We start from the raw sequence: 13,919 nt of genomic DNA, 5'->3' as shown, positions 1-13,919 counted from the left end.
CTCAACTGATGTTTAAAAAACAACTTGAATTATTAGTTTAGAGCTAAAATTTCTTTTAATACTTTAAAAATTTATTCTTTATTAACTAATTTAAACAAAACCACCATCTTAAAGGTAAGTGAATCATTTGGTATTTAACTTTTCAAGAGATGAGAAATACAGAAATAGCATCAAATGCTCCTAAAAATTTCATGTTTTCTCAATCCAACATACATTTATCAAGTACCTACTGTGTATAGAGGCTTGGGGGAGTAGTTTAGATAGGACACAATCTCTGCCCATAGGGAGCTCAAAAGCTAGTAAGGAGATAACTACAATAAAATATTAAGTGTATTAAAGACTTGAAGTACAGTGACTGTTGGCTGGACTGGGGTCAGGGAGGAGAAGAGCACTTATACTAGTTTGAAGCAGAATAAATGGAGCATAGGAAACAAAGTTGGAAAGGTCATGAATGTAGGTCAAAGAAAAATAGAGCAATGGACAGAAAGAGGCAAAGAAAGTTCCCCACAAAGACCCCAAAATATAGCTGGACAATCCACAAAGCCTGCTACTGTATAATGTGGTATATCTCACCTGCTTGCCGACGTTCTTTATTGCCAGCTGTTCGGGTGTCATCTTATCTTCTTCTTCTACTGCCTGTAAATGAAAGATCAAGGTCAGCATTTTCAATTTTGCTTACTTTTTCCACAGCATTAAAAAATCATCAAATAAACAATAATAACCTTCATTCATAGGATTCAAAGAACTGCATTTTAGTGATACTCTTTTGCTAATCTTCACAACTTAATTACTATCAATTTGAAGACTTAAGAGACATCTTAAAAAATATGCAAAATCATACTGTCACCCTAAAAAACTGAATGCTTTGAGAGTCAAGAAACTGCTAATGATCTATTTTTTAAGATCAGATAACCTATAATATGGGTGACACTCAATGGCATTTGAAGCAAGTACTGGTTATATTCTACTGGCGTATTAGATGAACTTTAACGGGCTGTTCCTTCCAGCTCTATGATTCATTTATACAACTGAAAACAAATGGGAGCAAAGCAATAACTTGGAAAGCAAAAGGAAATCCTTCACAATACACACAGAAATGGAGACAAAAAGAACATGGTACAGATATACAAATGCAAGGTACCTACTAGGTATTTCATATTGATCATCTTAGTGTCAAATTTCCTCACATTTAGGAAATTCAATCCATCGTCAAATGTTTTCCATAAATTGAGAAGTTTGGCCACATTTCACACCTTCTTAATGGTTTTATAAACAGAGAACTTGAAAATGAGCAAGGATGGCAAGTGCATAATTTTGTAAATGGATAAGCTACCTAGAGGATTTGCCCCAGCAGAACCATCCCCAAAAGAAAGGATGATAGATTGAGGATTGTATCTACTAATTATTAGATTATATTTCTTTAACAACACACATTAAAGAAAAAAATTATGACTCATAAAAAATGAGCAAAGGAAAAATAGCAATTAATAACACCTCCCCAATTGGGAATCCCTAGGGTGGCAAGTATGTTCATTTTCAAGGTTGGATGTCATTCCTATTATTTCCAGATAGCATAAATTTGATTTTTAACTGGGAACTTCCTTTTCCATGTACCCTAGTGTTAGGTGGATTTCCTTGTTAAGTCACATTAATAATGTTGTGAATCCCAGCTGGGTTTGGTTTACATGTATATATTGGTTATATTAGGAGTAATTAAATGGCTAAGACTCTGACGTAGAAATTTACTTTTAAAAAACCCAATGACATTATATATTTTTCTCCATCAATTTGAAGCCAGGCTTCAAATCTCACCTGAAGGACAGTATCTAACACTTTGTACTCTATGTTCATTCAATAATGAAAATGCCAATAACAGTGCCTAGTGTAATATTTAAAGAAGACAATAGTTGTGGAATTTGGCCCAATCCACTAATCCATTAACAAAATGGCTATTGAGAAATTACTACTTAGTACTAATACATATCTTCAGGTAATCTAAGTAGGTGCAGGCGAACAAGTTCTGGCTCATAAAGTGACTAAAATTGTTTATACTATGTAGCCACCTTATAAATTACCCCTCCCCCCCCATTTCCAATAATCCCCCTGGAGAGAGAAAGAAATGCTCAGAAACTCCTTGTTAAATGCAGATGGCAAAAAGTACTCCCAGCCATAGCTGCCATCTGGGAATTGAGGAGCAGCTGTAGATTTAGGCATACACCAAGGTTGCAAACCTTTATGGCAAAAGGGTAAGTATATTCCATTCAGTAGTAAGGGAGGCCAAACTTAACCACCAAAAGCCCTAAACATTTCTTTCATCTACTTGTATTACCTCTATTTGCATAGACTGAGACCAGACCAGTTTGTCTTTGCTCATATTCCTAGTCTGGCCAGTCACCAGAAAAATTCAGAAATGGTAGCAGTAGAATTAAATGAAATTCAGGCACAGGCAGTGTCCTCACTAGGGAACTTCTGTGTTTATGGCAACTTCTATGATTTGGCGTCAAATTTTGCTTTTGCATTCATGTTCATCGGTTTACTCAACCAACAAAAAGCACTGAAAATGTTTGTGGCTATTCACACTAGAAACGTTTATAACAGTTTATCAACAAAGACCCCCAGATGGCTATCCCATCGTGCACTGTCTGCACAGTTCTTGAAAATTCTTGGAACAAGGTCTGATGCATGATCATAATCCCCCTAAAAGTCTCCCCTGTCTTAAAAAGCTTTCACTCAACCCCCAAACCTCAAATATCATTCCACTTTTTTTTCCTTTTCCTTCTTATGTACCTGTGGCTTCAATTCTTATCATTTTAGTAAAACTCTTGGGGAATCTCCTCCAGGTCAAATCCATTGTGTTCTTTTTAGTTCTCACTCTATTTCACCTCTTCAAAACAACTAACCATCTGGTTTCCCTGTGATATTCCATAAGCTCAGTTTCCTCTGAAATAATGTGTTACTCTTAATGTCTCTCTCCTTACTCTTCCCATTCTTCTTTCGCTGTACCCATTAACTATAAACATCCCACAAGGCTCAGTCCTGGGCCCTTTTTTCTTCTCTTCCCCTTAAAAGCTGCCATTTAAATACATAATTCCAACCACTACTATGTATGTGGATACATCTCCTACAACTCATTAACAACTAATATGTGACATGTCAAAAACAACCCTAACATCATCACCTCTTCAGTCACTTCTTCCCAATTTTTCATTACCAACAATGAATCAGTTACTTCTCATTTCTTCAGGTTGGCTGAGAAGGATGCTTCTAAGTATTAAGCAAACAGAAATGTATCAGAGCCAGGACTCAAACATGGATGTTCTAATTCCAAGTCTCTTCTCTCTTTACTATATACCACAATGCACTTGACACCTCAGAAGTGTAACATCGAGAGCACATAGCTGAGAATTCTACAAGAATGATGAAGGAAAAGGCTGGGGAATTAGTAAATAAGGAGGTAACTAATGGGTTTTAAGAGTATTTATGAGGAATGGTGGGGAAACTCAGACTGAAGGTTTAGGGACTAAGAAGAGATAAAGAAAGCAGAGGTAGAAGTTGTAGGACCCTTGTTTGAGAAGTTTTGTGGGGAAAAGGTAGCTAGAGGAGCCAGCAGGAATTCTTTGTTTGAAATTTGAAGGCAAAGGGAAAAAGAGTCACAGAAGTGAGAAAAAAGGTAGTGGAGAGAGAGAGAGAGGATTAGTAGCAGGGGTGGGGAACCTGGGGCCTCGAGGCCACATGTAGCCAAGTTTTTCAGAACAAATCCTTTTATCAAGGGGATTTGTTCTGTGAAGTTTGGATTCATTCAAAGGGCCTCACTTGAGGACGTAGAGGGCCACATGTGGCCCCAGGTTCTCTATCCCTGGATTAGTGTGAAAACAAGACCCTTCAAGAAACAGGATGAGATGAGACTAAAGGTACAGGTAATGTCTTTAAGTAGAGAAAGAGGGACATCTGTTCCTTTGAGACTAGAGGGAAAGCAAATACAATATTATAGCCCAATACAGGCCATACTTTTTCCTCTGATTCCCCCCCCCCATAAAACTTAAGTGTAGCTTAAAACTGCACTTTTAGTACCACAAATAGTACTTAAGCTTTCCTGGTTTCCCCAGAAGTAGCAGAAGCAGTATCAGTGTTTTCCCTCTGGCCCACACACCTGCTGGAGAAACCTGTTCCGAATGTTCCTACTGTTACAAAATGAGGGAAGCTAAACGGATGGCTTTAGCAAGAAACTTCCTAAAGTCATGTTTTAATGATGTCATTCCTGTGGTCTGAAACCAAGAGCAGCTCCTAAAAGCTTTTTACAGTGAGTTTAAACTCCTTATAATATACTTCATGACCCATGAATCAACTGGCCTGAATGTCTTTCTAGATCAAGGTATCTTACCTATTTAAGAGTCATAGAGTCCATTAACATTTATTAAGCACCTACTAAGTTCCAGACACCATGCTAAGTGCTAGGGATACAAAGAAAGGCCTAAGATGGTCCCTACCCTCGAAGAGCTCATAATCTAATGGTGGATGCAAAACATATAAAAAGAAGCTGAAGATCTGGGGAGGAGGGGAAGGAGAGGAGGTGTGAGTTTTGGGTTGATCTCATCTTGCAGAAAAGATGATGAAAACCAGAAAAGTAGGTGGGTGAGAAATAATGAGTGAGAATTCCCTGGGTGCCATCCTTAAATGAGGAGGATCAGGGAAGAGCTCCCAGGTATCTACTTTCCATCCTCCCTAACCAGAAAGAAGGAGGGGCCCAAGGATGGGGGGTGTGCTGAGGACATGTGAATTTCAGAGTAGATTTCATCTTTCAGAATGCTAAATTTCTGGAGATGATGAAGGCAGGAAAAAACAGTTGGGTAGGAAATGATACTTTTATGTCACAGACTCCTTTGGCAGTCTGGTGAAACTATGGACCCTTTTCTCAGAAAATGTTTGTAATTTATTTCAAAACAAAATATTGAATATTTTCAATGTTTGTATTTTATATTATCCATTATAAATGCATGAAATAAAAAATAGTATTACAAAGGAAACCAATTACATTGAAATATAGTTACTGAAATAATAACAATTCCGCGTACGTGGTTCCCCTAAGATCTCCCCTCCAAGGAGTCTGAGGACCCCAGGCTAAGAATCTCTGGTCTAGATTAAATTCTTGTTTACCAACAGTTTAAATTTTTCACCTCAGCCAAACTTACTGTTACAACAACAGTATCAATGACACTTTGACAAAGCACCTTTAAGATTTATAAAGCGCCATCCTCACAATAACCTAGTGGCAGATTAAGCAAGTATTATTCATTTTTTACAGGTAAGGAAACTGATGTATAGGGAAAACCCAGCCCTCTGGACATCATGATATTTCCACTACACCAAGCAAGATTGACTTCTCTTGTCAAAAATACCTTCACTTCCATCCTTCCTCTTGAAGAAAAATACATTCCTACTATTTTATGCCTTCATGCACCTTTTCTTCCTCAAAAACTTAGCATCATTTCTTAGTAATAAGAAAAGAGTTGGAAATTACATGGTAAATTAGATTAGTGCAGAAAGCCAATATGAGCCCACTATCAAAAATTATTCTAGTATTTCTACTACAAGAATGGATTTCTTTCCTTAAATTCTAAGGGTAATTTTGGCTTTATGTTACCTATTCTTTGAATAAAGCAGACTAGTGACTTCTTGATCAAATGCCTTAAAATAACTTCAACCATCAGAATTGAGTATTTTTATTTTTTAATGATGCTTTTTGTTTTTTAATATTACGAGTCATCCTTTGTAAAAGATTAAAAAGAAAAAAATTAGTTATATAAAACCAACCAAATACACTCACTCAGTTATTAGATTTTAAGTACTATTTTACCATTTTTATACTGCCCCCCCCACCCATAAGTTTGCCTACTTTTCAAAATCAGGCCTGAAATGCCATGTGAGTCTTGAATATAAATGTAACACTTAAATGAGATCACTTTGAATGGAATTTTTGTTTTAGTTTTTTTTTTAATTTTTTATAATTTTTTTTTTAATTTTTAGTTTACAATATTCAGTTCCACAGGTTTTTGGGTTCCAAATTTTTTCTCTCTCCCTCCCCTCCATCCTTCCCCCAAGACGGCATGCAATCCGATGTAGGTTCTATATTTATCTTCACATTGAACTTATTTACATAATAATCCAGTTGTAAAGAAGAATTATAACCAATGGAATGAATCATGAGAAAGGAGAAACGAAACCAGAAAAAGAAGGAAAAAAAAGAGCAAATAGATTGCCTCCATCTGCATTCAGACTCCTTAATTCTTTCTCTGGATGTGCATAGCTTTTTTCATCATGAGCCTTTTGGGGCTGTCTTTGAACCTTGCATTGATGAGAGGAGTCAAGTGAATATTTAAAATGGAAATATAGTGTTGCTGAATTCGGTATCTATCAAGAGGTCAGATCCAATTAATAACTATCTATTCTACTTAAAAGGACAGGTTTAGAGAATAATTTAGCGAACTATTAACTTCAATTAACTTCTTGAGTAAAGTTTTGTAAAGAAATCACTCTATATTTATATCTTAAAAAGGTCACGTTCTTGCAATCAGGAAAATGTTTAAGTTCTGGTTCAGTGAGAGACTATATTTCATGTGGAGTTTACTTATCCAAGTTTGGAGAAGTTCATCACCTGGCTCAAGGTGACAGATATTTCTGTCCATAGAAATTCCTTAAAACTGTTTACTAAACTGTAGAAGGATGATGATTGACATCAGAGGAGGACAATACCTTCACTGATAGAAAATCATGGGTTTCTGAAGTACTGAAAATGGAACTTAAAAAGTTAAGTTCTGATATATTATTATATTATTGTAAAGCTACAAGGGAGATATCAGTTGACAACAACTAATAGGATGCTGATGCATCTGAAGAAACTCGAGGAAGGGCCTTCAAACAAAAGGAAAAAAAAAGGAAAAACAGGTTAAGTTTTAGAAACTAGTAGCTAGAAAACTAGTGACTCAAAAAAAGAGAAAGATCATTAGTGTTTTTTACCCACATCATAATGTGACTGTCCCTTTTAAAAACATTAACCAGAAGGGAAGGTAGAAGATAGAAAACATGCTAAGATGATGATTTAAAGTCTTGTCTTCCTATTAAGTTGGAAGTAATCATATTTCTTGGGTTAATGGGATTAAAAGTTTAAAAAGTTGGAGAAAATAGCTATCTACAAGAGCTCTTGATACTAAGCAGAAGCCTAATGTACGGATGCTACCAATATCCTGAAGGATTTGCCTCTTAAGGGTGATATAGGGATTCTATTCTTATATTAAAGGGAAGGTTAGAATTATATTAAAAACTGTGAACTCCATGAGAAGACAAGAGTGTTACCTTCCAATATTCAAGGGGATGCCATGTAGAAAGGGGATTTGCCTTGTTCTACTTGGCATTAAAGGGCAGAAATGGGAAAAAATGCAGGAAAGGAGTAAAAGAAATGATTTTAGCCTGATGTAAGGAAAACCTTCTTAGCAAACAGAGCTCAAAAAATGAGTAAGATGCCTCGGAATAGAAAGGGTTCCAATCATTAGAAAGCTTCCAGAAGAGGCTATGTAGGTTCTTGTTGATAATGTTCTGGAGGAGATTCTCATTCAGGTAAAGACTGGACTAGATAACATCTGAAGTCCTTTCCAAACCTGAAATTCTGAGAAACCTAATTGGGGGGACAAGCCATATGTATAAATGGTAATATAACGTGGCATACAAGTGACAAACTAGTACTACAGATAATAAGTACTCTAGGAGTTCTGGACAGAACCAATAATGGGCTCAGGAAGGTGAGATTTAAATGAGGTCTTAAAGAATTTACAGAGGCAGAGAGGAATGAGAAAACAACATGTGTTAAGTGACCAAATCCTTGGGAAGCTTATCTGTTCAGATCATGAGATCAGAGCTTAGAGACCACACTGGACACCACTCTAACCCTCACTACCTGTCATTTGGCTTGCTGTAATAGCCTGCTTTTAGTACTTCCCCTCCCTAATCCAATTTCCATACAGTTATCAAAATAATGTTCTTAAGACATGGGATCTGCTGTCACAGTATTGTTCAAAAGCCTTCAGTGGTTGCCCTATGGATTCTATGACTCAAATTTTGTGTTTGTGCAATCTGGCTCTCATCTACCTTTTCAAAATTATTTCATACTATTCCTCTTGATGAACGCTATGTTTCAAACAACTGGATTCCTACCCATTCCTTGAACATTTTAATCCCTACATTCATGCTTTCTAGAAGCATACTCACATGCCTCTAATCCACTCTTTCCAAATCTCTGACTCTTAGAATGCATCTTCCTTCAAAGCTCAGCTGAGATTCCATGTTCTCTGAGAAGCCTTCATTCCCTGACTCTTCAGTTTATTAGTGTCCTCTTAATTTCTTCAGTTTACTGTAATGATGTACATGTGCTATCCCTCATAGTACAAAGTAAATGCTAGAAGGCAGGAGATGACTTTTGTCATTGTGTCTTCAACATCAACCATAGGGTGTTCCAACACAGCATGTGCTTCATTCATGTTGGTGAAGTGGAACTGTATTGTTTTATATTAAAATATTTTAGCAGGTATTCAATTCAATAAGTTAAATTTTATTTAAATTAGATGAGGAAAACCTTTAATTCCTATACGCTTTAAAACTATTCATTGATTATTGAGTATTCAAGTGGTAGCAAAAATGTCATTTAAACAGAAATTTTGTCATTTAATATGTGGCTTTTGTGGTAGTCTAGAGGTAGTCATGTGTTCTAAATTAACACTTTTGGGTCCTGAATGTGGTCAAGTAGAAAGAGTGATAGAAGTCAGAGGACCTGGGTTCAAATTCCAGCCCTACTATGTAATTATCTGTGTGACCTTGGGCAAGTCACATAATCTTTTTGGGTCTCAGTTTCCTAATATGATAAACGAGGAGGTTAGACTAGATGACCTCTGAATCTATAACCCTCTTTTTTTTTTAAAGCAACATATTCTTCTGGCATTCAAACAGACTAATATTTCCACATAAAAAGATGAATTGTCCTTAAATCATAAGATTTACAGCATTCCAAGGTTAAACAAGTGGACAAAAAAGGGGGCAGGGAAATATTTCCTACTAATGGATCATCATGCTCTCCACCTTTGTTCCTCCACCACCCACAGAAGTAATGCTCTTTTGCAGTTCATTTTTCCACCTGCACACTCATTTACAAATTTTGCAATCAAAACACTAAAATAAGACACAAAAATAGCAGATGCATCCTGGCATGAATAAATTAGGTGAGTTAGAATAGCAGGAATGTGGGTGTTTCAGTTCAAGAATTAAGGAGATAACCAAATGAATAAAAGTAAAATTCAGGATTTCCAAAATTGTTCTTTCTGTGCTGAATTCAGAGCTGAAGTTGACTACCTAGTACTTATTTACTCAAATGTTCTAATCTCCATGTACTATATATAAGACAGAAGATAATTATATAACTTAAAAACTCAAAATCATTAGGTATAATGCCAATCAACAAGCATCTATCAATTGCCTGTTCTGTACCAGGCATTGGGAATATAAAGACAATAAAGAAATAGCCCATCTTCTAGTGATTTATAGTTTCAGAAGAAATAACATGTGTAAATGTAAGTATATGCAATATACACAGAAAACAAGTACAAGTAATTTGGAGGTAGGGGTAGAGAGGGGAACTGTACCAGCTGAGAGGCACCAACACCAACTGGCGGGATCAGGAAAGGCCTCACGGGTATATAAACTGATCTTTGAAAGAAACTTGGGATTTTAAGAGGAAGAGATGAAGGAGTAGAGTCTAGGTATGTGGTATAGCCTGTGCAAAAGACATGGAGAAAGGAGATAAAATGTTTCAAGGAACAGCAAGGAAGAAAGCATTGATATGGCAGTACTATTTGTTTCTGTATATCAAGTGTTCTTAAAAAAAAATTATATTCTCCCTCAATCATGAAAGAAAGTTAAGAGTCTAAATCTGGATGTGGTGAGAAGATCACTATGACCACAACAATGTAAAAGAAAATAAAACTAAAGGACTTTATAACACCATCAACACAATATCCAATTTTGACTTTATGTTTTTTTATCTCCTTTCATGGTAGAGAAGTGGTAGACTCAAGTGGGGCAGATGCTATCAGTCATAACATTGCCTTATAACCTAATGAATGTATGGCAATTAAAGAAAAACCTTTAAGAAAAAGTAAGCTAATAATCTTAAATATGCTAAATATTTTGTTTCCTTTTCCATAATCTCCACAGCATCAAATTGTAAACTAGAAGGATTAAACAGCTCAACCCTAGCACTACTGTGGATTTTCCAGCAGGAGTGCTCTGTAACCTGTACTTGCCCTTCAAAAGCAAGTTAACTCTGCTGGAATTTAGTTTCCAAGGATCGATCAATTTTAGTTTAAAACCTGAATCCTTGAATTTCTACAAAGGGAAAAATATTTCCTGTTACACCTAGATGAATTTTACATACACCGAATCCTGGTTCATATTATTTCAACATTATACCCTCGATATAAAGCAGAATATATCCTACCTTACACTATCATATTTTTCAATCATCATCTAAAGTATGTTCCTAATACTTCAGACATTTTCCTAATACAAAATCACATTCTCGCATATAAATTTTTAATTGAAAGAGAAGCAAAGGAAATTTCATAAAACAAATGATACATTTCAATTGACTGAAACATTTATAAGGCCAAATAACACCTGTTAGAATAGTTTCATCAAGATTTGCTTATTTCACTTTTCAAAAGAGCACTGTTACTTTATTGGCTTAAAAATCCTATAAATGACTATGGATCAAGAAAGAAGTTTATGGAAAAAACTTAGATGTCAATGTTTTAGTTGCTGCTTCATCATCCTTATCTTCAAAAATAATACAATTTTAGAGAAAAAACTTCAAATTCGGAGTTACTTAACTAGTAGATAGCAGAAAAGGCAATTTTATTTTACAAATTTAAATAGCTACTAGAAACAATTACCTTATTATAATTCTTAGCTAATTCCAACATCTCCTTTACTACAGATTCATTGAGTTTACAATGTTCACTGTAGTCCTGAAGTGTCAAACCTTCCATCCAACTCTTCTTATGCAAATTTAGCAACATCTGAAAAACAGTCATCACAATTATCTGTATCAACAATTTCATTTCCTTGTCAAGAATCAATTCAAAATTAAAGAGAAAAAGCTTAATGTATGTATAAATATGTGTGTTTCTAAGATCTATCTCTTATAGATAAATAAGAGAGTTAGATTAGATGGCCCTGAGATCTCTTCCAGCTTTAGAGCTACAATCTTATAAATTTATAGACTCACTGCAAAAATGCCTTATTTATGCAATGAGACTAGAATATATTACACAATCTAATTTCCAAATGCAAAGATAAGGAGTCATTATCACAAATGGTGTAGCAGAAAAAGCTCTGGACCAACTTTCAGCTATTTTTCAAAGACCCCTAAAATTCATAACTTTTAGAGATTATTTGGCATAAAATTTTCACCCTTTTAACACAAATATAAAGATTGAGACTGGGCCTGTGGTTTCAGTGATGCAGGGAACTCCCAGATGAGGAAATGAAGGCAAGCATATTTTCTCTGCAAACTTAAGAGGGTTGTTTAGAATCTCTTGTTAATGTTCATGAAACCCAATTTGGTACTATCAGTAGCTACATATGCAGTGAAGCTCTCCTTGAATGAAATGGCTGTTGGATATTGGCTCTGTTCTTCTTCTCTAGTCCTTCAAAGATACTGTCCAGACAGCCCATGGTAGATTAGTTAAACCCTGACAACTTCCCCAGGGCAAGAAGTGAGAGGTGGATTCTCTACCACTTAAGTAGCTTTAAAAAAATCTCCCTCATAGGAAAAGAATATTACTATTATGTCTCAGAGTTAGAGGGTTAAGTTCGGGTTTTAGTATATATGGTTGGGCAAGAGTGGAAACAGGGCCTGTGCTGCTGAATGGAGCAGTTAAGATGATAATAATTTTTTTAAAAACATTTTAATTCAAAGATTGTGGTATAGGATATCTCCAAATTGGATACATTTGAAAGTCACTTATTAATTTACATATTTCCAAAAGGCTAAATGTTAACCAACATGTAGAAAAAAAATTTGTATTTTTGGATGAATTTTCCATCTTTTATTTGAATGTTCAGTTATCCCACATTTCTTATGTACAAAAATGTCTACAGACTACATGAGAAAAGCGCCCTCAAAGAATATATTTATCTCTATGCTATCAGCTTAAAAAAATAGAAAAAAATTAGACAAAGTAATTGAATTTCTATAGCCCCACTTCATGTAAATCTGGGAGATAGAGTTGTCTCTCTTCCTAGGCACTTTTGGAGGTGGCAAATGTATACCTAAAGCTCATTTACCAAAAAACAAAACAAAACAAAAATACAGATGGACATGCAGATGAATATTTATATAGCTTTCACCGATGCACTGTTTTTTAGCTTAAAAAGCAATAACACTGGATGCAGGCTCAAGAATTCAAATAGTAATATTAAACAAGAGACAGAATTTCACATTTAATTGAGGGTAGGTAGGAAAAAAAGTTATGTTCTAAATATCTGAAAATAAATAGAGCAAAATCCTCATCTATCGAGAACAAAAGAAAACACGAGGAACCAAAGAAAAGATGGACAATTCTCAACACAAGGTATATTGTTCATCATATAGGCTTTCTTAAAATGAAAATTTATTGTTACGTATTTTGAATCCTCTCATGTTCTGCTACGTACACGACGTGCTTTTTTTTCTTTCTTACTTTGTATTTAAGTTTCAGTATTTAAGTTTATGATATGCTTGTTTCTATTCTCTATTTGTGTTCTGGTAAAATTAAAAATTAAAAAAAAACCAAAGAAACCACAATTAAAAAATCCTAATCTATCCCAAAATGTCAAGAAATTTTCAAGAAAATGAATTTAGAAATTTGGAGAATGGTAACTTTGAATATGATGGCCATTAACATAATTATTTTCTTTTTTTCTCCCTCTTCCCTCCTTTTTCCCTCTCTCATGAAGCTTAGGTCTTTTATCTTGCACAGATGTGTCCATGCACACTCCTGGACTTGAACCCACTACTGGATCAGCATGGGAGCTCTGACCTGCTTAAGGCTACCCCTTACCCTCACTGTTCACCAAACTGGTATGGATACCTGACTGGCTTAACCCACTCTTGCTCAGGACACCTAAGCTTAAGTGATGCACCTGCCTCAGCCTCCCCAGGAACAGAGATTACAGTTATGAGGCATCATGCCTGCCTTAATAATTTTCAGCCTTCTTCAAATTAATTTTTAATTCTTTACTCAAGGTTTCAATGGCACACTTCAAACAAGTTTAAAAAAAATCACAATCCATTCAATGTATTTTCCCCAAACTTTGAGGGAATTAAATCCACATTACTTGGTAACTTAGCTACAATTACAGAAGAGAAGCTAGAAAAATCATATAACTTTACAGGGTAACAAAAGTTTTATCAGGAAGTCACAAAGCTGAGAAAAGGAAAGGTTTTTATGATCTGTCAAAATAAACATTACATTGGAATTATTTTTTTAGCCACTTCTCTCGTGCTTTAGCATCCAGTGATTAGTCTTATTTAAACATGCCTTATGGAAGAGAATATGTAACCTATTCCAAAGGAGCCTTTCCTTTATTGTGTTCTACAATGCAAGAGGAACATGACACAGAAGAAAATAACTGGAGACAATAACTGAAGATGACAAATTAAAATTCAAATCACAATGCTGCAACATGCCCTAAGAGTTGAAACAATTCTCCCCGCACCCCAAAACAAAAATTAAAACTTACCTTCTGCTCCAGCTCATTCTTTCTATAATTGATAGTAATGGAGTAATAATGTCTGTTCAGTCCATGAATTAAAGCCTACAAAAACCAAATGATTA

At 35.3% G+C, this 13,919-nt stretch overlaps 1 protein-coding gene across 1 annotated transcript in view; it reads right to left on the bottom strand.

The window, feature by feature from the left end:
- Nucleotides 1-13,919, bottom strand: part of PSMD14 (proteasome 26S subunit, non-ATPase 14) — a 109,757-nt gene that overhangs the window by 2,529 nt on the left and 93,309 nt on the right. The window contains 3 exon segments of the mRNA XM_036746781.1: nt 574-636; nt 10,992-11,117; nt 13,825-13,899. Coding sequence (XP_036602676.1) covers nt 574-636; nt 10,992-11,117; nt 13,825-13,899 — 264 coding nt within the window.

The sequence above is a fragment of the Trichosurus vulpecula genome, chromosome 2 (assembly GCF_011100635.1).
Source record: "Trichosurus vulpecula isolate mTriVul1 chromosome 2, mTriVul1.pri, whole genome shotgun sequence".
NCBI classification, from domain to species: domain Eukaryota; kingdom Metazoa; phylum Chordata; class Mammalia; order Diprotodontia; family Phalangeridae; genus Trichosurus; species Trichosurus vulpecula.
The sequence above is the reverse complement of the archived record's forward strand: the minus strand, read 5'-3'. Positions and strand labels throughout refer to the sequence as shown.